This window comes from Pecten maximus, chromosome 2, assembly GCF_902652985.1.
Source record: "Pecten maximus chromosome 2, xPecMax1.1, whole genome shotgun sequence".
Taxonomy (NCBI): Eukaryota; Metazoa; Mollusca; class Bivalvia; order Pectinida; family Pectinidae; genus Pecten; species Pecten maximus.
Window position 1 is genome coordinate 43,927,357 of NC_047016.1, and position 26,397 is coordinate 43,953,753.

At 37.2% G+C, this 26,397-nt stretch overlaps 1 protein-coding gene across 1 annotated transcript; it reads left to right on the forward strand.

Moving 5' to 3' along the window:
- The first annotated feature begins 11,761 nt into the window (after positions 1 to 11,761).
- LOC117322188 lies at positions 11,762 to 16,457 on the forward strand. Its single transcript, XM_033876959.1, has 2 exons — positions 11,762 to 12,641; positions 13,388 to 16,457. Exon 2 carries the CDS (start codon positions 13,399 to 13,401, stop codon positions 14,596 to 14,598), a length of 1,200 nt encoding a protein of 399 aa, XP_033732850.1. The 5' UTR covers positions 11,762 to 12,641; positions 13,388 to 13,398; the 3' UTR covers positions 14,599 to 16,457.
- Positions 16,458 to 26,397: the final 9,940 nt, after the last annotated feature.

Genomic DNA, 26,397 nt, shown 5'->3' on the forward strand with positions numbered 1-26,397 from the left:
TTACCTCTATTTCCCCTATTGGGCCCTGCCCCTTTGGCCCCTTGGGGGTCAGAGCCACCATTTATGCAAAATCTGTTCCCCTTCCCCCAAAGATATCTCTGACCAAATTGGGTTCAAATCCATTCATAACTTGATGACTAGTAGAGATTTAGAGGAATTACCTCTATTTCCCATATTTGGCCCCGCCCCTTTGGCCCCTCGGGGGTCAGAATCACCATTTATGCAAAATCTGTTCCCCTTCCCCCAAGGATGTTTCTGACCAAATTGGGTTGAAATCCATTCATAACTTGATGACAAGTAGCGATTTAAAGGAATTACCTCTATTTCCCCTATTTGGCCTCGCCCCTTTGGCCCCTCAGGGGTCAGAGTCACCATTTATGCAAAATCTGTTCCCATTCTGCCAAGGATGTTTCTGGCCAAATTTGGTCAAAATCCAGTAAGAACTTTATGACTAGTAGCGATTTGAAGCAAATGTTGACGGACGAACGACGGACGACGGACGGACGGACGACGGACGCTGCGCCATGGCATAAGCTCACTGGACCTTCGGTCCAGGTGAGCTAAAAACCTAACAGAAATTACATGCAAAAAACGGCTTTATCAGGGGGTTTTGGGAAACAGACCTCGAGGTCAAATTGGGAAATTTGGACAAATACTCTTGTAATAACTACATAAATCATATCTTGTCTGTATTTAGAGAATATGGTGGTTATGATAGTTGACTATACTTTAGATATGAATATTACCTGGAATAACAAGGTTTTCAAGTATGAGAGTCAGGAAACCACACAATTGTTTTGGATATTTCGATAGGGAATTTTCAAGTAGGAAATTGGGAAAAATCACACATTTTTGTCATTGGGAATGGGTCCGTTAAACGGACCTAAACAGATGGGTGATAAACCCCTGAAAAATAATGTGACTAATATATGTCCATAATTATGTGGTACTATTGATTTATATTCATGTGTTTTCATAGAAATCCGACTTCTAGTCTACTATCAATCAGAAAAATCTTAACAAAATTTACCGCCAAAAATAATGTGACCCAAAACATTTGTATGTCCATAATTATGCGACACTAAAAAATAAGTTAATTAGATCATTCATATTAATTGTATTGGGAATCTGGACTGTCATATCCCAAAATGTATCAGATCAGAAAATCTCACAGAAATCACCGCCAAAAATAATGTGACCTAGTTATGTGGCAATATTGATTACTCATCTGTTTTGAAAGAAATCTTGACTTCCAAAGTTTCGTGAACAATCAGAAAAATCTGAACAAAATTACTGCCAAAAATAATGTGACCCAATATGTCCATAATTATGTGGCACTATCGATTACTCATGTGTTTTGAAAGAAATCTTGACTTCCAAAGTTTCGTGATTCGACAAAATAATGTGACCTAATGTCCATAATTATGTGGCAATATTGATTACTCATCTGTTTTGAAAGAAATCTTGACTTCCAAAGTTCCGTGATCAATCAGAAAAATCTGAACAAAATTACTGCCAAAAAATAAAAATTTGACCTGATATGTCCATAATTATGTGGCATTATGGATTTATAAATTATATTTTTATATATTCATCTCTTTTGATAGAAAACCTCGACTTCCACGAGCAATCAGTAAAATCTTACCAAATTTATTGCCAAAAATAATGTGACCCAATATGTCCATAATTATGTGACACTAAGGCCATACCAATTTGATATCTTGTTCTTCGGAAAATGGGATTTCAAAATTGGAGCGAGCGAGCAAATTTTTTTTCACTTTAAAAAAAATTCTGAATCCCTTTAAAATCGGAGCGAGCGAGTATTTTTCAGAAAGGAATTTTTCGAAATATACCATTTAAACTGTAATAATTAAACATTTTTAGACACTAACTTTGATTTAATGTTTCGGAAAGATTATCAAGATATCTATAAGAACCCAATTAGGACTAGATTCTCTATGATGAAAAAAATATACTAATGTATATGGTCAAACACTATCATTACAAGCAAAACAGCAGGAAGCCATGTATCAATCCGTACACGGGAATGCTTTTTAACAGTTAACACCCCAATGTCCATGTACATTATGACTAACAAAGAATTAAAATATGGCATAGATGTTTGTACATGTAGTGTGAAGATTTTATTGGTGAAATTTCAAAACAAAATCAAGAATCAAGAACAGTTGTTTTACCGTAACAACCTTATCGGACAACATAACTTTCAATAGTATTTAAGATCATGTTGACAGATAATTACTTTGATAACAGTTACAATAGATGTTAATGTGTGTCAGAATATATTGAAATTTCCTTGTTTTGTTGGAGTTTGGACATCAATAATTTTGCTGAACAAGCAGACATGGATGCCAATCGTAGCTCAGGCAAGGAATGTCTATCAGAAAATATCTGAACCTCGTAATGAGCTAGATTACATGACAAGAAACTTATGACAGGACATGTACAGGCGCCATGTGTTCTCAAACTTTCCAAGCCAGATTTACACGGCACAGAGTGCCACGTACAGACTGTCAAATTTTCCAGGTCAGTTCGAATAGGCGTGTAGTTCGAATTCGAACACATGATTTTCTCTATAAAATCAATAATATTCCGATCTAGTGATAGTACAAACTCGTCTTGATCGTGATTAACAATTAAAATATTTCAAACATTAAAATTTGAAAAGGCCAACGTAAAGTAGGAAAATTGTTTTGAAATTCACATAACAGTATTTGTTAGTTAACGTTATAACTTGTATTGAACTGCGAAAAATGGGAAAAGATTTTAGAAAAATGCAGCAGAAATTCTCTAGTCTAGGGACCGATATTTGGCCCGAAAAAAACAGTCACAGATTTGTTACCACTCATACTGACCTTCAAACCAGACGATATCATTTCTCAAATATTGATAACCTTGTATTTGAATCCAAGATTCGTACAGTAAGTCGAAAATCCAAGGATGGCATTTACATCAAAGAAATACACACATTTTTTTATATAGTTTTCTTCGAAATCAAGTCTTTTGAAACAGCAGTAGTTTACTGCAGATACCAACTCTGATAGTTTTTCAAACTCACAATATCCGATACAACGTCGTGTCGATATGTTCAGGTCCGCCATTTGAACCCAATAACAAGAAATAATGTTCAGTACATCATCAGATAAATTAATGTCAAACGAAAACAAGAGGCCCATGGGTTGGATTAGACCAAATGTTGAAATAATATTCATATTCAAATTGTTTTATTTGTAAAACTCTAACAATGCTATATATGGTTAAAGTGTGGGAATCCGAACTGCTTTAAAGATTAATGAAGTCCAGACTCTCTAAGGTCTGAAAGACCTCAAGAATTGTTTATAGAACATGCATTCATCACTTTATGACTAGTAGCGATTTAAAGGAATTACCTCTATTTCACCTATTGGGCCCGCCCCTTTGGCCATTCGGGGGTCAGAGTCACCATTTATGCAAAATCTGTTCCCCTGTTTCTGACCAAATTGGGTTCAAATCCATTCATAACTTGATGACTAGTAGGGATTCAAAGGAATTACCTCTATTTCCCCCACTGGGCCCCTCCCTTTTGGCCCCTTTAGGGTCAGAGCCACCATTTATGCAAAATCTGTTCCCCTTCCCCCAAGGATGTTTCTGACCAAATTGGGTTCAAATCCATTCACAACTTTATGACTAGTAGAGATTTAGAGGAATTACCTCTATTTCCCATATTTGGCCCCGCCCCTTTGGCCCCTCGGGGGTCAGAATCACCATTTATGCAAAATCTGTTCCCCTTTCCCCAAGCATGTTTCTGACCAAATTGGGTTCAAATCCATTCATAACTTTATGACTAGTAGTGATTTAAAGAAATTACCTCTATTACCCCTATTGGGCCCCGCCCCTTTGGCCCCTCGGGGGGTCAGAGCCACCATTTATGCAAAATCTCTTCCCCTTCCCCCAAGGATGTTTCTTACCAAATTGGGTTGAAATCCATTCATAACTTTATGACAAGTAGAGATTTAGAGGAATTACCTCTATTTTCCATATTTGGCCCTGCCCCTTTGGCCCCTCAGGGGTCAGAACCACCATTTATGCAAAATCTGTTCCCCTTCCCCCAAGGATATTTCTGACAAAATTTGGTTGAAATCCATTCATAACTTTATGACTAGTAGTGATTTAAAGTAATTACCTTTATTTCCCCTATTGTGCCCCACCCCTTTTGCCCCTCGGGGGTCAGAGCCACCATTTATGCAAAATCTTTTCCCCTTCCCCCAAGGATGTTTCTGACCAAGTTGGGTTAAAATCCATTCATAACTTGATGACTAGTAGCGATTTAGAGGAATTACCTCTATTTCCCATATTTGGCCCCGCCCCTTTAGCCCCTTTGGGGTCAGAGCCACCATTTATGCAAAATCTGTTTCCCTTCCCCCAAAGATATCTCTGACCAAATTGGGTTCAAATCCATTCATAACTTTATGACAAGTAGCGATTTAAAGGAATTACCTTAATTTCCCATATTGGGCCCCGCCCCTTTGGTCCCTTTGGGGTCAGAGCCACCATTTATGCAAAATCTGTTCCCCTTCCCCCAAGGATGTTTCTGACCAAATTGGGATTGAAATCCATTCATAACTTTATGACTAGTAGTGATTTAAAGGAATTACCTCTATTACCCCTATTGGGCCCCGCCCCTTTGGCCCATCGGGGGTCAGAGCCACCATTTATGCAAAATATTTTCCCCTTCCCCCAAGGATGTTTCTTACCAAATTGGGTTGAAATCCATTCATAACTTTAAGACAAGTAGCGATTTAAAGGAATTACCTTTATTTCCCCTATTGGGCCCCGCCCCTTTGGCCCCTCAGGGGTCAGAGCAACCATTTATGCAAAATCTTTTCCCCTTCCCCCAAGAATGTTTCTGACCAAATTGGGTTCAAATCCATTCATGACTTTATGACTAGTAGAGATTTAGAGGAATTACCTCTATTTCCCATATTTGGCCCCGCCCCTTTGGCCCCTCGGGGGTCAGAATCACCATTTATGCTAAATCTGTTCCCCTTCCCCCAAGGATGTTTCTGACCAAATTGGGTTGAAATCCATTCATAACTTTATGACTAGTAGCGATTTAAAGGAATTACCTCTATTTCCCCTATTGGGCCCAGCCCCTTTGGCCCCTCAGTGGTCAGAGTCAACATTTATGCAAAATCTGTTCCCATTCTGCCAAGGATGTTTCTAGCCAAATTTGGTCAAAATCCAATAAGAACTTTATGACTAGTAGCGATTTGAAGCAAATGTTGACGGACGGACGGACGGACAGACGACGGACGGACGGACGACGGACGCTGCGCCATGGCATAAGCTCAACGGACCTTCGGTCCAGGTGAGCTAAAAATGCTAACCTGCTTTTCCTGTCAAATCTATTTGAATAATGAATTTAGTTATATGTTTTGTCTGGCGAATCGCACAGGCGATAATCCAAGTGAAACACAAAATTGACAACATGCGTTTCCTTCTTCAGGCAAGAAAAAAACAGTCACGCCGAATCCATGGACGTGAAGTTCCAAAACATCTAGGTTTGATTCAGAACAGAATGCACACGCCTGTGAATACTCAAAATCTGATTCAAAAAGCATGAATGTGCAAGGAATGTCATTTTCAAAGTCCGCCATGTTTCTGACTGTCTGATGAAATCGCTAACTTGGACCGCTAGTTATAAAACCTAATCGGCATCAACATCGCAAAGGTGCTTTTATTAATCACACAATTTTTGGTTTTCTTCCTCACATAGTTCAGAATCTCTTATGCCTAACTACTAAACAATACCCCAAACTTACCTTCGTTCTTCTTCCGATCACACCACGAGGCCAGCATCACATGTGATCTGGGTTTCCCGCGTTTTAACCGGAAATGCGCCGTCTTCGTAAAAAAAAATAGTGAGACTGTCAAAAAGACGCTTGACACGTGAAAGTCTCATCCGGAACTCCTCGGGGAATCTACATTATTTCAGCGATAATACCCGATGAGTTCAGGATGGTTGCCATGTAAGCAACAGGCGGCATATTGATACAAGAGGCCCATGGGCCTTAACGGTCACCTGATTTTTGAAATATTTTAGTAAATTTGAATGAAAGAATGAATTTCAAAACAAATAAAACAAATGATAGTCAAAAATGTGATTTCCCTATAACTATAGTAAAGTTTATCCCCTCCCATGGGGCAAACACAAGACCCCAGGGCTAGGAAATTCACAATTATGGTAAAGCACCTTAAGACCCTTCGATCTGTGAAGAGTATTTAATTCTACCTTATTTGGGCTGTAAGAAGAAGATTTTTGAAATTTCTGTTAATTTGACCCTTTTTGGCCCCGCCCATCAGCCCCTGGGGGTCAGTCAGGGCCAACATGTACATACCATCAAACTGTCATCCCAAGCTGATAATTTTAACGAAGTTAGAATGAATTCCAATAAAAATTCAACAAATAATGGTCAAAAATGTGATTTCCCTATATAAACTATAGTAAAGTTTACCCCCTCCCCAGGGGCAAACATGAGACCCTAGGGTCATGAAATTCACAATTTTGGTAAAGCACCATAAGATCCTTCCATCTATGTAGAGTATTTGATTCTACCATATCTGAGAGTAGAGAAGAAGATTTTTGAAATTTTAGTCAATTTGACCCTTTTTGGCCCCGCCCATCAGCCCCTGGGGGTCAACTAGGGCCAACCTGTACATACCATCAAAGTGTCATCCCATGCTGATAATTTGATACAAGTTAGAATGAATTCCAATACAAATCCAACAAATAATAGTCAAAAATGTGATTTCCCTATATAAATTATAGTAAAGTTTACCCCCTCCCCAGGGGCAAACGTGAGACCCCAGGGTCATGAAATTCACAATTTTGGTAAAGCACCTTAAGATCCTTCCATCTATGAAGAGTATTTGATTCTACCATATCTAAGAGTAGAGAAGAAGATTTTTGAAATTTTTGTAAATTTGACCATTTTTGGCCCCGCCCACCAGCCCCTGGGGGTCAACTAGGGCCAACATGTACATACCATCAAAGTGTCATCCCATGCTGATAATTTGATACAAGTTAGAATGAATTCCAATACAAATCCAACAAATAATAGTCAAAAATGTGATTTCCCTATATAAACTATAGCAAAGTTTACCCCCTCCCCAGGGGCAAACATGAGACCCCAGGGTCATGAAATTCACAATTTTGGTAAAGCACCTTAAGACCCTTTCATCTATGAAGAGTGTTTGATTCCACCTTATCTGAGAGTAGAGAAGAAGATTTTTGAAGTTTTAGTCAATTTGACCCTTTTTGGCCCCGCCCCTCAGGCCCCTAGGGGGTGGGGACCATATAATTCACAATTTTGGTTCACCCTCAGCCATGGAAGCTTCCTGTAAAATTTCATTGAATTTGGTTCAGCAGTTTTTAGGAAGAAGTTGAAAATGTAAATTGTTTACGACGCACGACGGACGACGGACGATGCACGACGCACGACGCACGACGCCGGACAAAAGACGATTGCAATAAACTACCTCGGAGAACAACGGAGCAAGGGAGGTAACACCTAAAATATACAATACGGACATCCATAATACGGATGATGCTTGTCCCTAAAAATTATGTGACCTCTCTCTTGGATATTTTTAAGTCACATAACTACCTATTTTACACAGTTTTAAATGATAATCCTATGTGACGGTCACATAATTCTGAAAGGTCACATAACTATGATGTGGCCACAATATCAGTCACATAACTATCATTTCGTGAGAACGGACAGACAGACGGACGGAAAACCTATAGTCCCCCCGTTTTTCAAACGGCAGGGGACTAATTAATGAACTCCTAACTAGGATAACTCAAAAACACGGATCATAAATTGAAGTATCTCACTGGTCCAAGTCAAAATCTTTATTTTTATAGTAATAAAATATATATCAGATAATTCAAACTCTGACCTTCATGATTTTTTCAGTTGGTCATTTGTGTAGTATTTGGTTTTACGATGTCTGCATCATTTGAGCACTTGAAATCACTGACATCTTAAAAGCGTTTTAAAGATCAAGATCTAAAAGAACAAAGATCACACGCCTCTAGGTCTACGGGATGATGTTACATTTGTGAAGTGATAACGTTCATATAAGTTAGGATTGGAAAATACTTTATGGCTTCGGAAATCACGATGTTATCATTTACACAATGTCAAAATAGCAGGGTTGCCAACTCACTCACGTGAGATGAAAAACTCAAGTAAAAACGTCCCTAAAATGTCCCTTCTCACGTTGAAGCAATCCTCACGTAACGTGAGGTACAAATCTCACACATCGATTAAGTTTTCTCAAGTTGCCTCGCGCGAAGCCATGAAATCAACAACTTTAGCTTGGGACTGTTCAAAGGGGAATAACTCTTACAGTTTTTGTAAAGATTACACCAGGCGTCGCGCTTTACATCCGGTTGGTAGCGATGGAAGCACGTTCGGAGAGCTGGCTTCTAAACGCGATAACTAAGCTTAGGCCTACAAAAACAGTGAGTAATATTCATATTGTCATTTTATAACTAAACAATCCCTTTGATATTTCGTGAAATATGCCGTTGCCTAAAAGGAAAAAGATCGATATCTGGTCCACTAAACTCGCCAAGTTCAAAGAATCGCCATGGGGAAAAAAATCATGATTGGTTTTCTAAAAGTGTTTTCGTAAAGTAAAGTGGCATGCCTATTGCAGGTTGTTTAAAGCCAACTTTTCGATCAGATCAAGCGCAGTATGCGATATAAAACGCCACATTTTGTCAGTTGGCATTGAGTTGGTTTTTCAGGTAAAAGTTTATATAATTACCACAGCTAAAAATTACTCTTTGACAGATGATAATTCATAAGTAATCGCATTTTATTTTTACTTTTGCAAGACAATCGGGAATTCTATATGGCAGTGACGGACAAAATGATTGCAAATTTCCCCCTGCATGATCCTTCTTTGACATGGATTTTTTGGTACCTAGGCATAGAGCTAGATACTTTATATTATCTACTAGAAATTAAATGCAAAAATCTCAAACGCCTACATGATATAAATAGAACAGTTATCCATTGCTTCAAAACATTTTATAATCTTAACCCTAAAACTATTGAATAAAACTATTAATAATCAACTTACAAAAACTATTGGAAACTTTAGTTCTTTAAGTTCTATAACTGGCAGCTAGATTACATATAATGTCACCAAGGTTAGAAGGATTCACTTGAGGAGGAAATTATTGACTATCACCTTGCTCCAAAGGAGGAGATTTCAAAGCAAGAAGATATATTAAATAAATGGCTTAAATATCTGTTAATGTCTGATATTTTTTCTACAACATTTAGTCAAATAATAAAACGCCGTGATGCCGTGACGTCGTAAAAAAGTCTCACACATTGCAAGAGCCCAATGTGGGAGATCTCCCACATTGGGCTACTTACAGGTTGGCTACCCTGGAATAGGTAAAAGAAACATTTTTTTTTTTTCAACTTTAATAATTGGGAAACTTCATTGAAATTTTGGGAAAATACAGCATTTTTGGCAGTAAAACAGGCCAAACAAAAACACTGAAGTTGATTATTGCATGACAAAGCCACAACAAAACTACAAATTACTAAGTTTGGTTGTTAAACCTTATATATTATAACACTAAAGAATCATTTACTGCAAACAAAAATTAACAGAAAGATGTAAAAGTAAGTGTCATGACTTAGACGCGTGTTTGTTCACACTTGCCTCGTGATCCAGTTTTTCTTTGCAACGGAAGTTAATGACTTCGTCACGTGACAACAAAGTTGACGCTGTAGGCGCGTTTATCGCTTAATTCAGGGCCCAGGAAAAACTTTCAAAAGCACTCGTCTATCGGACGAGTTGCCTGAATAAAAGTACTCGTCCAAACAAAGAATTCACTTGTCCAGAAAATTTCAGAATTATCTGCTATACAACATTCTCATTTTTCACATGGCTGTTTACCAATTGTATTCAATACATTTACGCTCGATCTTATAATGTTCATTACGTTAGTAAAGTTTTAATCCATCGATAGAAAGACTGATGATTCAACTAATACCGGAATGTAGCGAATGTAAACATAGGGAAATAGGTCACATTACGCGAGAAATTGTGAGAAAGTTTTCGATGAACCAGTATAAAATATAGCTGTGACTTAATCAGTTATTTGTCAGAAATCAGAAAGGGTTACAGTTTTCATTTGAATCAGTCGTGTCAACACATTAAACTGCCATCCTGTTTTTCAGGTTGACTGACAATAAAAATAACCATCCAATTTTCGTTGAGCCATTTTTATGCAGACATCCTCGGACAACACCCATTATACTAACATGTCACCCGGAACACTAGGAGGTTATCGGTCATCGTACATGACTTCCGATTTACAGACGTAGATAGTCCTACTTGCCTGCTATCATGCAGAAATTTTACTATTTTTCGTAATAATGGCACAAAAAAGAATACATAACTAACAATGCATCAAATTTTAAGCAATTTTATTAACGAATACTGAAATAACATAGAGAAATTCTACTCGTCCGACGGACTAGTTGACAATTAAAACCACTCGTCCGTCGGGGAAATCTACTCGTCAGGACAAGAAGACGAGTGCTTTTCCCGGGCCCTGTTAATTATCGATATATCTTATTATTCATAGGCGGAATTCTATAATTCCAGAGGTTGAAATCTTAGGTAATAGTCCCTTTAGCTAACTGAAGTAGCATCTATATATATGTATGTACTTACATTGAACTATAATTTTTATTATCACAGTGGCAAAATGAATGGAACCAATATGTAGACAATAAACTATACTCAATCAAAGGAAATATCGGCAAATGGTCTCCTTGCTACAGAGACAAACGACGAGACGTGGTTGTTCTTGCCCGTCTTAGGATGGGCCATACATATACACTGTATAACGCATTCCTACTTATTGAAGCGTGAGGACCAGCCCCAGTGCATCGTGTGCAATGAACCATTTACCGTCAAACACTTTCTATTGGATTGCATTGATCTACAGCTTGCAATGGAGAGTTTTTACAACAGCATGGCAAATCTGAAGACTCTGTAAGAGTCTGTAAAATTTTGAACTATTTGAAAGTTATTGGTCTTTACCGCAAGATTTGACTAATCATAGCCACTTTTTTATTTTAAACCTATCGTGAGTGTTCCAATATATTTCTACATTTTTGCATATTTCGTTGATTTATGTCATTTTGTCTCTTGCCCTTATTGCTCGTATTTTTAATCACTTATTTTGGCCTTAATGACCTTTATAGTGTTGATGGGCCGTTAAGCATTTTAACTAACATTGTACCATCAAACTGTCACCCCATGTTTATTGTTAACCAAGATGGAATGAATTCCAAGAAATCAAAGCAAGGACTAGAGTTGTAAAACATACAAACACATTAAGACGAAATATGGCAACACCGGGTAACTCAATGCAATGCATGTGGACAAACACCTGATACTGTAGGCCTATAGTAAATTCGTAGTAAAATGGATCACGCGAGCGAACTTCATTCATGCGAATGGCTGAAATGTAAAATTGCATTGTGGGTACATGTCGTCACATGTAAGGGTGTTTACTTCCATATATAGGCCTAATGCTTTCTCGACTGTATGCACTATGCTTCTTCGACCACAGGTGCCCTGCTTTGACAATGTTCTGACGTGCTCCAACAAGTTTGTGATGGTGTTTAAAAAAACTTAGGAATACTACTATAAAACAACAATTTAATTAATAAAATTAAATTGCATTTATGATGATGGTTGTATTTTTGTTATGGTTTAATTTCTTTGGCGTAGCGTGGTATTTTCTGAGTGATGTGTCCCCTTTGAGAAACTGTGATGCGGAAGGATACTAGATCACGTGATCTTTGATAGCGTCACTCTCTCAGAAAATTCCCGCAGGTCAAAAGGTAGGCGCCATCTTAATATTGATTTATTTACGTTTGCCAAGTTTGTTTACCTTCCGGGTCACAACCTTTTTGCTCGGTCATGCATGTGAAGGTGTTAGTGATGGGCCATAGTTATATTAGAAGGCTCGGGGAGGCGGTGAACGGTTCTAATTCAAACTGGACTAATCTTCGTTTGTCGGACGATGATGTTTTGGTTTCATTTAAAGGCAAGGGAGGCGGCAAGGTGCGCGATATGGTATCAGGGGAATTTTCAAGAGTTGTAACACACGTCAAACCTGATATTGTTGTTCTGCAAATAGGCGGAAATGATTTGGACAATACCAATGTGGTCCCGGCAAAAATAGCACAGGACATTATGTCGGTGGCTGGCTGGCTAGTGTCTGGACATGCCGTCCGCCATGTTTGTATTATGCAGCTTTTGCCCCGAGAAAGGACAAGGCAGTTATCGCCAAGTCGGTATAATGAGTTGGTTCGTCAAGTGAATCGGGAGTTGAAGGACGTTATATCACGGATACCTCATATATCTTACCACAAGCACAAGGGACTAAAGGCCAGTATAAATAACGTGTTTCTGCCAGATGGGGTGCATTTGAACAATTCCTGTGGGCTACCTAAATATATCAGGAGTGTTCGGGGAGCGGTTCTCTCATCATATCGGAGAATTTCCAATTAGATCAACCACGATATGTAAGTGTTTAACTTTTTCCGATAAGTTTGTATTAACTCTGTTAACGACTTGAAGATATACTGTGCAGTAGCAATCGATTAGTCTTACGGAAATTTTTCTGTTGTGGCGGGGGTGGTCTCGAACGATAAAAGCTATGTTTACTCGCTTGACACATGCGCCGTGTGGTAGAAAGATTGCTTCCGGGGGCGTCTCGAAGGTATAAACAAATGTTTACAAATGAGTCTTCCGGCATAAACAGTTCAGCGGGTTCTACGGATAAGTTAATCCTAGTTAAAGGAGGTCTGGTGGATTGTCAGGTCTGTATTAAGTTGTAGTGGCTACCCATATTTGAAATCCGAGTTGTATTAAGTATTTTATGAGATCACTCGCTCGTTTGCGGGGCAGGTGTTGTGTGATACAAGTTCATGTGGGATAGTGTGGGTTCACGCTATCACCATTGGTGAGCTGCATCTATGTTATAAACACATGTGGGCATGGTACATGCACCATTGTTGTGTTGTGTTCATGTGGGATAAAGTAATACTTTTCCCATTGTTGAGCGATTATACACATCAGACTTGGTTACTTGGATTTCTTGTGGTGCAGCTATAACTTTGCTTTGTTGTTAGGGTGATAATTATTTATCCCTGTGTAACAGACAGTAGGAGTTTACATAAGAAATTGCTGGGGAGTCAAAGGCTAACTCTATCAATTTTTTTTTTAAACATTTAAATTAAAATTACACGATTGTTTGTTTTGTTTTGAGGGAGAATAACCATGCCACCTACACGACCATCTAGAAAGGCCAAGGAACGGCATGCATTGGTACGTCCTGGTAGGAGACAAAGAGCAACAAACATCAGCGAAGATATTGAGGAACAGGTGACGATTGTGGGGAATTCGCCTAACCAAGACACAGCATCAGCCTCCAGTGCCTTAATAGCACTGCCACCATCACCAGCCATTCCTGGGGTGTCAGAATTGGCTGCTGAAATGCTTAGACAGATGAAGGCAGATGGACTGATAATGAGGTCAGCAAATCTGATGGGGCCAACTGTGCCCGTACCTGCCACATCTACTGCCCCTCAAACCCATACAACGCCTCAAGCCACCATGAGTCATTCCTCCACAGCAAGGGAAGGTCTTACCTCAGTGGAACGGCCAGAACAGGTCGGAGTAGCCATCTCTGATGTAAACTCCAGCACATTTGCCACAGAAGCCATCAGTTCCCTGACAGGTACACCAGCTCTAAATAGCAACAATTTTTCAATGAACTCGATCTCCCGCCCTCTTGATGTGAATGTTGATATACGTTTAAAACAAAAAATTTGGGCTGAGCAATTTGTTGAGTTTGGGGCCTTAGTTCAGGTTAAGCATAATGAGACTTATGAGCTCACTATGGAGGCAAATAATTTGGCTTTGGTCCCAAAATCACGCCCAGTCCCTATTCGAACAATGGATCAATGGAATGCAGCATTCCAAGTTTTTGTTACAATAGTGGTACAAGGTAAGCCGGAATTGGCAGCTCCTTTAATGAAATATGCACATATTGTGCAACATATTGCTAAGAAGGCGGGAGATCAAGCAGCTATTGTGTATGATAGCAACTTTAGAAAGTGGAGACAGGCAAACCCTCATCTATTACCATATGAGCAGGCTAATACTGAGTTGTATTTAGAGGCAATGACTTCACAGGCAGCTTTTGGGGCTCGATCCAACAAGGGGTACACAAAAAGCCAGAATCAGTCTCAGTCGGGGTCCTCAACACAACAGCATATGGTCTGTTATGCCTTTCAGAAGAAAGGCTCATGTAATAGAGCCAATTGCTGGTTTAAACATGCATGTAGGGACTGTGGAGGAAATCATTCCTTTCGGAAGTGTCAGCAACACACAAACAAAGGTGACTCCACCACATCAACCAACCAATCACCTACCAACAGCTCTGGGGGAAAACCCAAATCAACTCACAATAAGTAATATCACACCAGTTAAATTTGATCGGTTAGCACTGTATTTGCAGGGTTATCCAAAAGATGCGTTTCAATTTTTAGAACATGGATTCGCAGAAGGGTTTGCAATTGGGTTTCAAGGTCCCAGGAGGCATCGGTTAAGTCAGAATTTACAGTCAGTTAAAGAACATCCTGACATTTTAAGGAAAAAACTTCAAGCAGAAATTTCGCTTAATAGAATTGCAGGCCCCTTTAAAAAATTACCATTTCCGGCCCTTCAAATATCTCCACTAGGTTTAGTACCTAAAAAGGAAGAAGGAGAGTTTCGACTTATTCATCATTTATCGTTTCCTTCAGGTGAGTCAATAAACGATGGCATTAGGGATGAGCAAAAAACAGTCCAATACGAAACTTTGGATCATGCAATACGGTTCATTAATCAGTGTGGAAAAGACGCTTTGTTGGCAAAATCCGACCTTGAGTCAGCTTTCAGGCTAGTCCCTGTTAATCCTAGAGATTATGAATTGTTAGGTATGTTGTTTGAAGGCCTTTATTATTATGATAGGTGCTTACCGATGGGTTGCGCTATATCGTGTCAGCTATTTGAAAAAGTAAGCTTTGCCCTCCACTGGGTGATGAATAATTATTTTAAATCTCCTAGAGTGGTACATGTGCTAGATGATTTTTTGTTTATTGGGCAACCTTCTTCGACAGAATGTCGACAGGCGCTGGATAGTTTTTTACTCTTATGCCAACAGGTCGGGGTTCCAATTAAACAATCCAAAACAGTTCAGCCCACTACATGTCTTACATTTTTAGGCATCGAACTTGATACCCATTTAATGTTAGCAAGACTACCAGTGGATAAAGTGGATAAAATCAGAGCCTTATTGCAGCATTTCATCACTAAACCTAAGGCAACACTTCAGGAATTACAATCTTTGATTGGTTTATTAAATTTTGCATGTAGGGTTATCATTCCAGGTAGAACTTTTCTGCGCAGGATAATCAATCTGACACTGGGTCTTTCTAAACCACACCATCATGTACGGTTAACAAAGGAAGCTAAAGCTGATATGCAGATGTGGTTAATGTTCATGCAACATTTCAACAACTGCACCTTCTTCTTACCTAATCGGTGGGATACCTCAGATGTGCTCCATTTGTTTACTGATGCGAGTAATTTAGGTTACGGGGGTTTGCTTGGTACTAAGTGGTTTTATGGGCAATGGGATAATGCATTACAATTGCACCACATTAATATCAAAGAACTGTTTCCCATTACCATTGCTTTGGAACATTGGGGACCCCAACTTCGTAACAAGTCCATATTATTTTTCTCTGACAATGAAACTGTTGTAGCTATCATTAACAAACAAACCTCTCCCAATCATGTGATGATGATTCTAGTCCGGCGTCTGGTTCTGGCTTCCCTTAGGTTTAATATTCAATTTAAAGCTAAGCATATACCAGGAAAACACAATGACTTAGCTGACGCCCTGTCTCGTTTGCAGGTCCAACAATTTCGGCGCTCAGCTCCCAACATGGACACCGATCCGACCCCAATTCCGGAACAACTATTACTAATTTAAGTGCAAGAGTACATCAGCTCATTGATGCGGCATTATCAAAAGGCTCAAAACAGTTATATAGAAGAGCCTTCACATTGTATTCTCAGTTTGTCGTTGATCAACTGCATGTGGAATGCTGTCTGCCCATAAGCGTTCATTATCTAGCTTTATTCATCGCTAGTTTAGTTGACACAGGTTTGGCATCATCAACCATTCACAGTTACATATCAGCAATTTCCTATATTCACAAATTAGGCGGTTTTTCAGATCCTACACAGTCTTTTCTTATACGAAAAATGCTAGTGGGTTTGCATAAAGGGGGAGACAAACCAGATTTTAGGCAGCCAATCACGCTGGACATCTTGCACAAGATTGTGACCTCATTATCGAAAACATGTACATCTTATTATGACATGATCATGTTCAAATCCATGAACTTGTTAGCTTTTCATGCCTTCCTTCGCATCGGGGAAATAGCTTACAATGGTAATGCCCAAAACGTTCTTCAGCTCAGCAATATTCAGTTTTATAGGCTTGGGGATGTTTTTCCATTTAGGTTAGAACTTTGTTTCAAATCCTACAAAGGGCATTATAACTGCACTCCGGTGACTCTGACTATTAAAGTTCAACAAAACATTGAATTTTGTCCTGTCCAAGCCTTATTTCAGTATTTAAAATTAAGGGGCTCTTCTGAAGGTCCTATCTATATTCAACCAAACAGGAAAGCTGTGACTTACCAGTGTTTTTGTAACATGCTAAAGCAGACTCTGTTAGTAGCCCAGTACGATCCTACATGGTATAGAAGTCACAGCTTCAGAATAGGAGCAGCAAGTACTGCAGCCAGTCGTGGTATTTCTGAAGCAGACATACAAGCAATGGGCAGGTGGCATTCCAATGCATTTAAGCGATATATTCGTATTCCCACATTACAAATAGAGTAGAAAGAAAGTTAGCTTTCATAACCAACTGCCGTTGAATGCAGGGCATTCCTGGCAAGTCGGGGGGGGGGGGGGGGGGGGGGGGGGGGGGGGGTTGCATTGAGGAGCCATTTTTATACTAGTGTGTATATATAAATATACTTCATTAAAGAGGCTCTTGATGCAAGGTGGCGTTTTTTGGTCCCCTCACCTACAATAGTTATACAAATTTAATATTATTTTGTATTGCTTTAGATAAATACTAAGCAAATGCAAGTTGTATTCTTTGTAAGATGCTTATTACATGATTGTAACATGTATGTTATATTTTATGTCGTTTCAATAAAACAGCCCTTTTCAATCAAAACTTAAAGTATTACTTATTTTTTACTATTGTACTATTACATAGCTTGCTGCTGGTCTGTCTGAGGAAACCATTCAACATAAAACAACAATTTAATTAATAAAATTAAATTGCATTTATGATGATGGTTGTATTTTTGTTATGGTTTAATTTCTTTGGCGTAGCGTGGTATTTTCTGAGTGATGTGTCCCCTTTGAGAAACTGTGATGCGGAAGGATACTAGATCACGTGATCTTTGATAGCGTCACTCTCTCAGAAAATTCCCGCAGGTCAAAAGGTAGGCGCCATCTTAATATTGATTTACCCGCCACCACCCCTTTTTGTTGCGCCTCCCATGTCATTTGTTGGGTTTGGCATGTCATGATTTGTAACTTTTGTTTTGTTTCGGTGAGGGGGCGTTTTTTGGTCCCCTCACCTACAATAGTTATACAAATTTAATATTATTTTGTATTGCTTTAGATAAATACTAAGCAAATGCAAGTTGTATTCTTTGTAAGATGCTTATTACATGATTGTAACATGTATGTTATATTTTATGTCGTTTCAATAAAACGGCCCTTTTCAATCAAAACTTAAAGTATTACTTATTTTTTACTATTGTACTATTACATAGCTTGCTGCTGGTCTGTCTGAGGAAACCATTCAACATAAAGATATTTAAGAACAATTTTTGTTTCCGGAAAATCCTTCATTTCAGAGAATGTATTGTGGGACATTTAGTGTCATTAAGAACACAGGTGCCTGACTCGTTTTTATAAAATAATAACATATAGAGTACATATAAATCATTTATATGTACTCTATATGTTATTATTTTATAAAAACGAGTCAGGCACCTGTGTTAAGAACTAATGAAATGGCAGGGGTCTGGGTAGCCTATTGTGAAAAGGACGGAGAAAACTCCGCCACGTACGAGTCAACACTTCACCTAAAAACGCAGTTTTCCAAACTGACACTGTCAATAATATCAACGAAACATTCATCTTTAACCTACCGTATCACTCACTACGAATGTTTACATCCAAATATGAATTAATCCATGAAAATATCACCGAATATTCTTCCACCAAAACGGTCCAAAACGCCATTTTGCAAGCTAGCTGCGTCCTCAACCTTTCCAAATTCATCGAGCACGCGCTCATTTACATATGCATGAGGTTAAAAGGTCGCCTGATTCTTTTCGGGATGCATTTTTCGCGTGCATGTTTTGCCCGAAGATTATTGAAGAGTTTCTTCTTACTTATAACAATATCTAATTTACATTTAGTTTAAAAGTAAAGTTCTCGTGTACCGAATTTGACAGTATACATGCGCGGATCCAGAAATTTGAAAAAGGGGTGGGGTGGCATAGGCGTTTTTGTTTTTGTGGCTTTATTTTTTTTCCTCATCCGAAAAAAGGGGGGGGGGGGGCTCCCCTCGGATCCGCTAGTGGTATACATAGGAAGATCTTCTCATATATATATAACTATGCAGTAGAGTGCTGTAGCGTATAGGAAGTCGTCAAAAAGTGGGGGTGTGCAATTCTTTGTTATATATATGTAAAATATATATTTTAGGTGACCATGAAATGTCTTAGTTCCGGATAATATCAGCCGGTTGTTTATATGTTGGTTCGAATATTAGTTTGCTTTGTTGTTTTCCGAAATATAAAGAGTTGCCGCCACGAAGCGAGAATGATGGTGTTGTGTTGTCATTTCTCTGGGTAATTCCCCCAACGTATCCCTCGATTGTAACATATTTTTCATTTTTCAAATCGTATGCCATCTCCGCAAAGATAGCCAATAATTATCATTTCAACATCCCAATGATAATTTATGTAGTACAAAATAAGTTATTTACGCAAATCAGAATATATAATTTATCTTAAAACATGCATGAATCACCAGGCGCGGATCCAAAATTTTCGAAAGGGGGGAGGGTTCTTTTAGGCTATAAAAAAAATCCTCCTCCAAAAAAGGGAAAATTTACCTAGAAAAGGTATTCGCTTTAAAAACTTATCATTTTTCCTTAATAATTGACAGGTTTTTAACTTTTTTCAAATCTGATAGAATGTGTATCTAAAGCGAACCCTACATGCTGCTAATTTGCCGACAATAGATGCCAGTGCCGTTTAATGTTATACGATGGTTCCATCATTCGTACCTGTTGGTAACTAATATTACTCTATTCACGTTAACACCACGCATTCTCATCCGTGTTGTGTTTCTGTCTTGTTCTCATTACGAAATCAATCAACTTCACAAGTTATCATCAACTTATCGAATCTATGTGATGAAGTTAAGTAAAATTACGTATTAAGATATAAACATTGACTTACCAGACTAGTGCAGACGATCGACACACAGGTCTGAGGATTGATATACTAGTATAAAAGTCTGAAGAAAAGATATCTTCCCCCCAGTAGATTTTTAAATTAGTTTTAAGTGTCACTATTTATCACCGTTTGTTACACGTTGCAGCCATGTTAATCTGTTTATTATTGTGTCTGCGATTAAGTTATTTTGGCTGTTAATCAGAGAATGTAGACGAATTGTATTATGAACACGTATGATAACACAAAGTTTGAACATATCTTGTTGAACCTATTCGAGTTCTATGATTTAAAAAAATCAAATGAATTTGAACACAAGTCCTTCACAAAGATCGGAAGTATTACTATATATATATGTAGTCCGTGGTAAAAGGCTGATGTTTTTCTGCCTGGCTGCAAGGGAAACTTTACACACTTGATAAAGTTATTAAACATCCACGTTTATTGATTATAAAACATACTTCATTTTGTTTCGTATGATCGACATCGCAGCTATGTATATGTACATGTACGTGGCTCTGGACGACGGACGGATGCTTATGATAAATCATAGAGTTGTTTTCAGTTTTTTTTGTGGATTGCAGTGAGTTGTAAAAAATGTGAACTGCAAAGCTCATATCATTTGTCTATTGAACAAAAACAATATGATTTTTATTTCAGAAGACATAACCTTTACTCGCAAGTAGTTTGTCATATGTTTAGGTAATGCTGTTTGATATTGTGATATATTTAAGCTTTGGACTGCTAGCGCTTCATGTTGAATTTGCCTTTGTCAAGTTGGCATTCATCAGTCCATAGCCTCCAACTGAAAGCATTTCAATGCTTATATATTTACATTTGACAACGATTTTTAAAGGCTATATCCAGGAATTTGGCTTCTACGATGAATGAACAAATTATCATCGTCAACGACGGAACAGCCTTTTTAACAGCCATCTATCGTTATCGCCGACGTTACAATTATGACGTCACTATAATAATGACGTCATGATAAAGATTTGGAAGTTGTGGACTCGTAACTTTCAAGTGAGTTTGGTAAAGTTATATACTGGGGCTGCAGTGTAAATGTAAATATTTACATTTGGATGGCAAAGCCATGATATAAACAAACTAAACTAATTTGCAGTCTATGAGAGTATAACTGACACCCAAAGCGTGACACCATTCTATGCATAACTGACACCCAAATCGTGCATTCATGTATTATTCATACGCGACCGTATGTACGGACGGGATCCCTCGGAACTACTTACAACCAATGTAAACAAATGGCATCTTATCATTGCTCATCATGCTATCGGATAGAGTACGAGACCAGAAAACAAATCTTAAAATGTAAAACGAAAATAAAGGTAAGAATGGTTAACAATCACGAAAATCGAAATAAAACAAGATTTAATAAACACATATGTTGACAAATATTTGTTCCGGGGCCAGAGTGGAAAATCATTACACACCACATTGTTTGCGCGCCACCGCCATCCAGTGTTTGAATGACAAAAATTTTGAAACCCGACACATCATGTTTATGTCAAATCATAAGAACGAGGCTTCTCTCCGGTCGTACAATAGAACAGTATCTTCTTCACAAAAGAAAGCATCAAGTGGTGCATTATCGTGTCTAACGCATCCTAAACTTGAAACAGACATGGTACCAGTCACAAGCAACGTTGTCGCTGAAGCTCGTGTAACTCCCTCGGCCACTGTCACTTCTCTCATTGGTCGTATCCCTGACACCGGTGCTGTTGTAGCTACTATAAACTTTAATGCTGTTTCCATGCAATCAAAGAACATATTTACACCTGGTTTTTTGGCGAATTCCACTTTCTCCCACTGCACATTCAACTTTCATAGCTAAACTCTGTCAATGCTGTCAGCCGTTGCGTGCGCGTGGTGACGGGTGACATTTCCATCCGCATAATTGTTCCGGATGGTAAATTAAAAAAAAAAAAATCCGAAATCGTTAACAAACTGAATAATTCATCCGTATATTCTGAAATACTGACTACCAATATTATTGATATTGTTAGCGCGCATTATGAAGATTGTCTGCAAAGCTCTGGCATCTATATAGACCATATAATCCATAAAAAGACAGTTTAATGCTTAAATATTACGTATTGTATTATCTGTTTGAAGTTATGTATGGTAGTGGCGATATCTGTACGATATTAGTGATACATGTAAGATGTTTGTGATAACTGTGTGGTATTGGTAATATCTGTATGGTATTGGTAATATCGTATGGTATTGGTGATATCTGTATAATATTAGTGATCTCTGTATGGTTTTAGCGATCTTTGTTTGATATTGGTGTTACATGTATGATATTGGTAATACATGTATGGTATTGGTGATATCTGTATGAATTTGGTGATATCTGTATGGTATTCGCGATCTCTGTATGGTATTGGTAATATCTGTGGTATTTGTGATAGCTATTTGATATTGGTGATCTCCGTTAGTATTGGTAAAATCTGTATGATACTGGTGATATCTGTATGATACTGGTGATATCTTTATGATATTGGTAACATCTGTATGGTATTGGTGATATATGCATGTTATTGGTAATATCTGTATGATATTTGTGAAATCTGTATGGTATTGGTGATATCTGTATGGTATTGGTAATATCTGTATGGTATTGCTAATATATGTAAGGTTTTGGTGATATCTGTATGATATTGGTGATTTCTATTAGTATTGGTAATTTCTGTATGGTATTGGTGATATCTGTATGGTATTGGTGATACATGTATGGCATTTGTGATATCTGTATCATATTAGCTATATCTTTATGGTGTTGGCGATATCTGTATGGTGTTGGCGATCTCTGTATGGTGTTGGTGATATCAGTATGATTTTGGCGGTGTTTGTATGATATTGGTGATATCTGTATGATATTGGTGATATCTGTATGATATTGGTGATATCTGTATGATATTGTTGTTATCTGTATGGTTTTGGTGATACATGTATGGTTTTGGTGATACAGGTATGGTTTAGGTGATTCATGTATGGTATTAGCGGTCTTTGTACGATATTGATGATACAGGTAGGTATTAATGAGATATGTATGATATTGATGATCTCTGTTTGATATTGGTGATATCTGTATGATAATGGTGTTCTCTGTATGATATTGATGATACATGTATGGAATTGGCGATCTTTGTATGATATTGGTGATACATGTATGGTATTGGTGATATCGGTATGATATTTGTGGTATCTATAATATTGGTGAACTCTGTATGATATTGGTGATATAGGTATGGTATTGGCGATATCTGTATGGTATTGGTGATCTCTGCATGGTATTGGTGATATGTATGATATTGATGATATCTGTATGGTATTGGTGATCTCTGTATGGTACTTGTAATATCTGTATGATATTGGTGATATCTGCATGGTATTGGCGATCTCTGTATGGTATTGGTAATATCTGCATGACATTCGTGGTCGCTGTATGATTTTGGTGTTACATGTATGATATTGGTGATATCTGTATGGTATTGGTGATCTCTGTATAGTATTGGCGATCTATTTGTAATATATGTATGGTATTGAAAATATATGTATGGTATACGTTATATATGCATGATGTTGATGATATATGTATGGTATTGGTAATCTCTAAATGGTATTGGTGATATCTGTATAGTATTGATGATAAATGTATTGTATTGGTGATATCTGTATTGTATAGGTAGTATATGTATGATATTGGTGATATCTGTATGGTTTTGGTAATACATGAATGGTTTTGGTGATACATGTATGTTTTTGGTGATATCGGTATGATATAGGTGGTATCTGTATGATATTGGTGAAACATATATGGAATTGGTGATATCTGTATGGTTTTGGTGGTGTTTGTATGATATTTGTGATATCTGTATGGTTTTGGTGATACACGTATGATTTTGGTGATATCTGTATGGAATTGGTGATATCGGTATGATATTGGTGGTATCTGTATGATATTGGTGAACTCTGTATGATATTGGTGATACATATATGGAATTGGTGATATCGGTATGATTTTGTTGGTGTTTGTATGATATTGGTGATATCTGTATGGTTTTGGTGATACGTGTATGGTTTTGGTGATTCATGTATGGTATTGGCGATCTTTGTACGATATTGATGATACAGGTATGGTATTAATGATATCTGTATGATATTGATGATCTCTGTATGATATTGGTGATATATGTATGATATTGGTGATATCTGTATGGTTTTTGTGATACATGTATGGTTTTGGTGATACAGGTATGGTATTGGTGATATCGGTATGATATTTGTGGTATCTATAATATTGGTGAACTCTGTATGATATTGGTGATATAGGTATGGTATTGGCGATATCTGTATGATATTGGTGATTTCTGTATGGTACTAGTAATATCTGTATGGTATTGGTGATATCTGCATGGTATTGGCGATCTCTTTATGGTATCGGTAATATCTGCATGGCATTCGTGGTAGCTGTATGATATTGGTGTTACATGTATATTGGTGATATCTGTATGGTATTGGTGATCTCTGTACAGTATTGGCGATCTATTTCTAATATATGTATGGTATTGATAATATATGTATGGTATACGCTATATATGCATGATGTTGATGATATATGTATGGTATTGGTAATCTCTTTATGGTATTGGTGATATCTGTATAGTATTGATGATTAATGTATTGTATTGGCGATCTCTGTATAGTATTGATGATTAATGTATTGTATTGGTGATATCTGTATTGTATTGATGATTAATGTATTGTATTGGTAATATCTGTATTGTATTGATGATATATGTATGGTATTGGTAATCTCTTTATGGTATTGGTGATATCTGTATAGTATTGATGATTAATGTATTGTATTGGTGATATCTGTATAGTATTGATGATTAATGTATTGTATTGGTGATATCTGTATAGTATTGATGATTAATGTATTGTATTGGTGATATCTGTATAGTATTGATGATTAATGTATTGTATTGGTGATATCTGTATTGTATTGATGATTTATGTATTGTATTGGTGATATCTGTATAGTATTGATGATTAATGTATTGTATTGGTAATATCTGTATAGTATTGATGATATCTGTATGGTATTGTCGATATCTGTATAGTATTGATGATTAATGTATTGTATTGGTGATATCTGTATAGTATTGATGATATCTGTATGGTATTGTCGATATCTGTATAGTATTGATGATTAATGTATTGTATTGGTGATATCTGTATAGTATTGATGATATCTGTATGGTATTGTCGATATCTGTATAGTATTGATGATTAATGTATTGTATTGGTGATATCTGTATAGTATTGATGATTAATGTATTGTATTGGTGATATCTGTATAGTATTGATGATATCTGTATGGTATTGTCGATATCTGTATAGTATTGATGATTAATGTATTGTATTGGTGATATCTGTATAGTATTGATGATATCTGTATGGTATTGTCGATATCCGTCTGGTATTGATGATATATGTATTGTATTGGTAATATCTGTATAGTATTGATGATTAATGTATTGTATTGGTAATATCTGTATTGTATTGATGATATATGTATGGTATTGGTAATATCTGTATAGTATTGATGATATCTGTATGGTATTGTCGATATCTGTATGGTATTGATGATATATGTATGGTATTGGTAATCTCTTTATGGTATTGGTGATATCTGTATAGTATTGATGATTAATGTATTGTATTGGTGATATCTGTATTGTATTGATGATATCTGTATGGTATTGTCGATATCTGTATGGTATTGTCGATATCTGTATGGTATTGATGATATCTGTATGGTTTTGGTGATATCTTTGTAGTATTGGTGAGATTTGTATGGTATTGGTGATCTGTGTAGGTAACATGTTAGTAATATATGTATGGTATTGATGATCTCTGTACAACATTTGTTTGTATGTGATAGTGTTGGTATCTGTATGGTATTGTTGATCTCAGTGTGATATTGGTGAATTTTGTATGATGTTAGTGATACATGTATGATATCGATCATCTCTTTGCGATTTTGGTGGTATCAATATGATATTGGAGGTGTTTGTATTATACTAGTGATCTCTATATGATGTTTAGTGAAGATACAAACTGGTCACTTCATATTTCAGAAATTAAAAAAATACGTATAAAAATATCAGTTCTACTTTGAAAATCCATGACATAGTTTGAATTGTATCCTATACAGAGTTAATGTTATAAATAACTAACCATGGGTTTGTGGAAGTCAATGTAAAAATATTGTATATTGTTTGTTTGAATGTACTCTACTAGACATGTTTTGTTGGTGTTTTACGATATTTTGATATTTCAGTCGACGTCCTACTACGTGGTTCGGTGGGGAAAGCGAAACTATTTTTCTTTCTAAGCAAACATTTATCAAAGAAAGCAAGCGTTTTCAAAGTTAAATCTGTTGTAAACAATATGTTAGAAAGAGACATCTTAAAATAGTGCGCCGGATGACGTGTCAATTAGTTCATTTTTAAAGTCTTCCCCATATGGTAAAGGAAGGGAGATAACCCCTCAACATGCATCCAGGAGAAATCAAAGTACTGAAAGTACTGAAGCATTGACATTTTCCAAAGTAACGACGCTATTT

Excerpts from the sequence above, each read along its gene's own strand:
- LOC117322188 (XM_033876959.1), top strand. The coding sequence starts at position 13,399 with ATGCCACCTACACGACCATCTAGAAAGGCCAAGGAACGGCATGCATTG.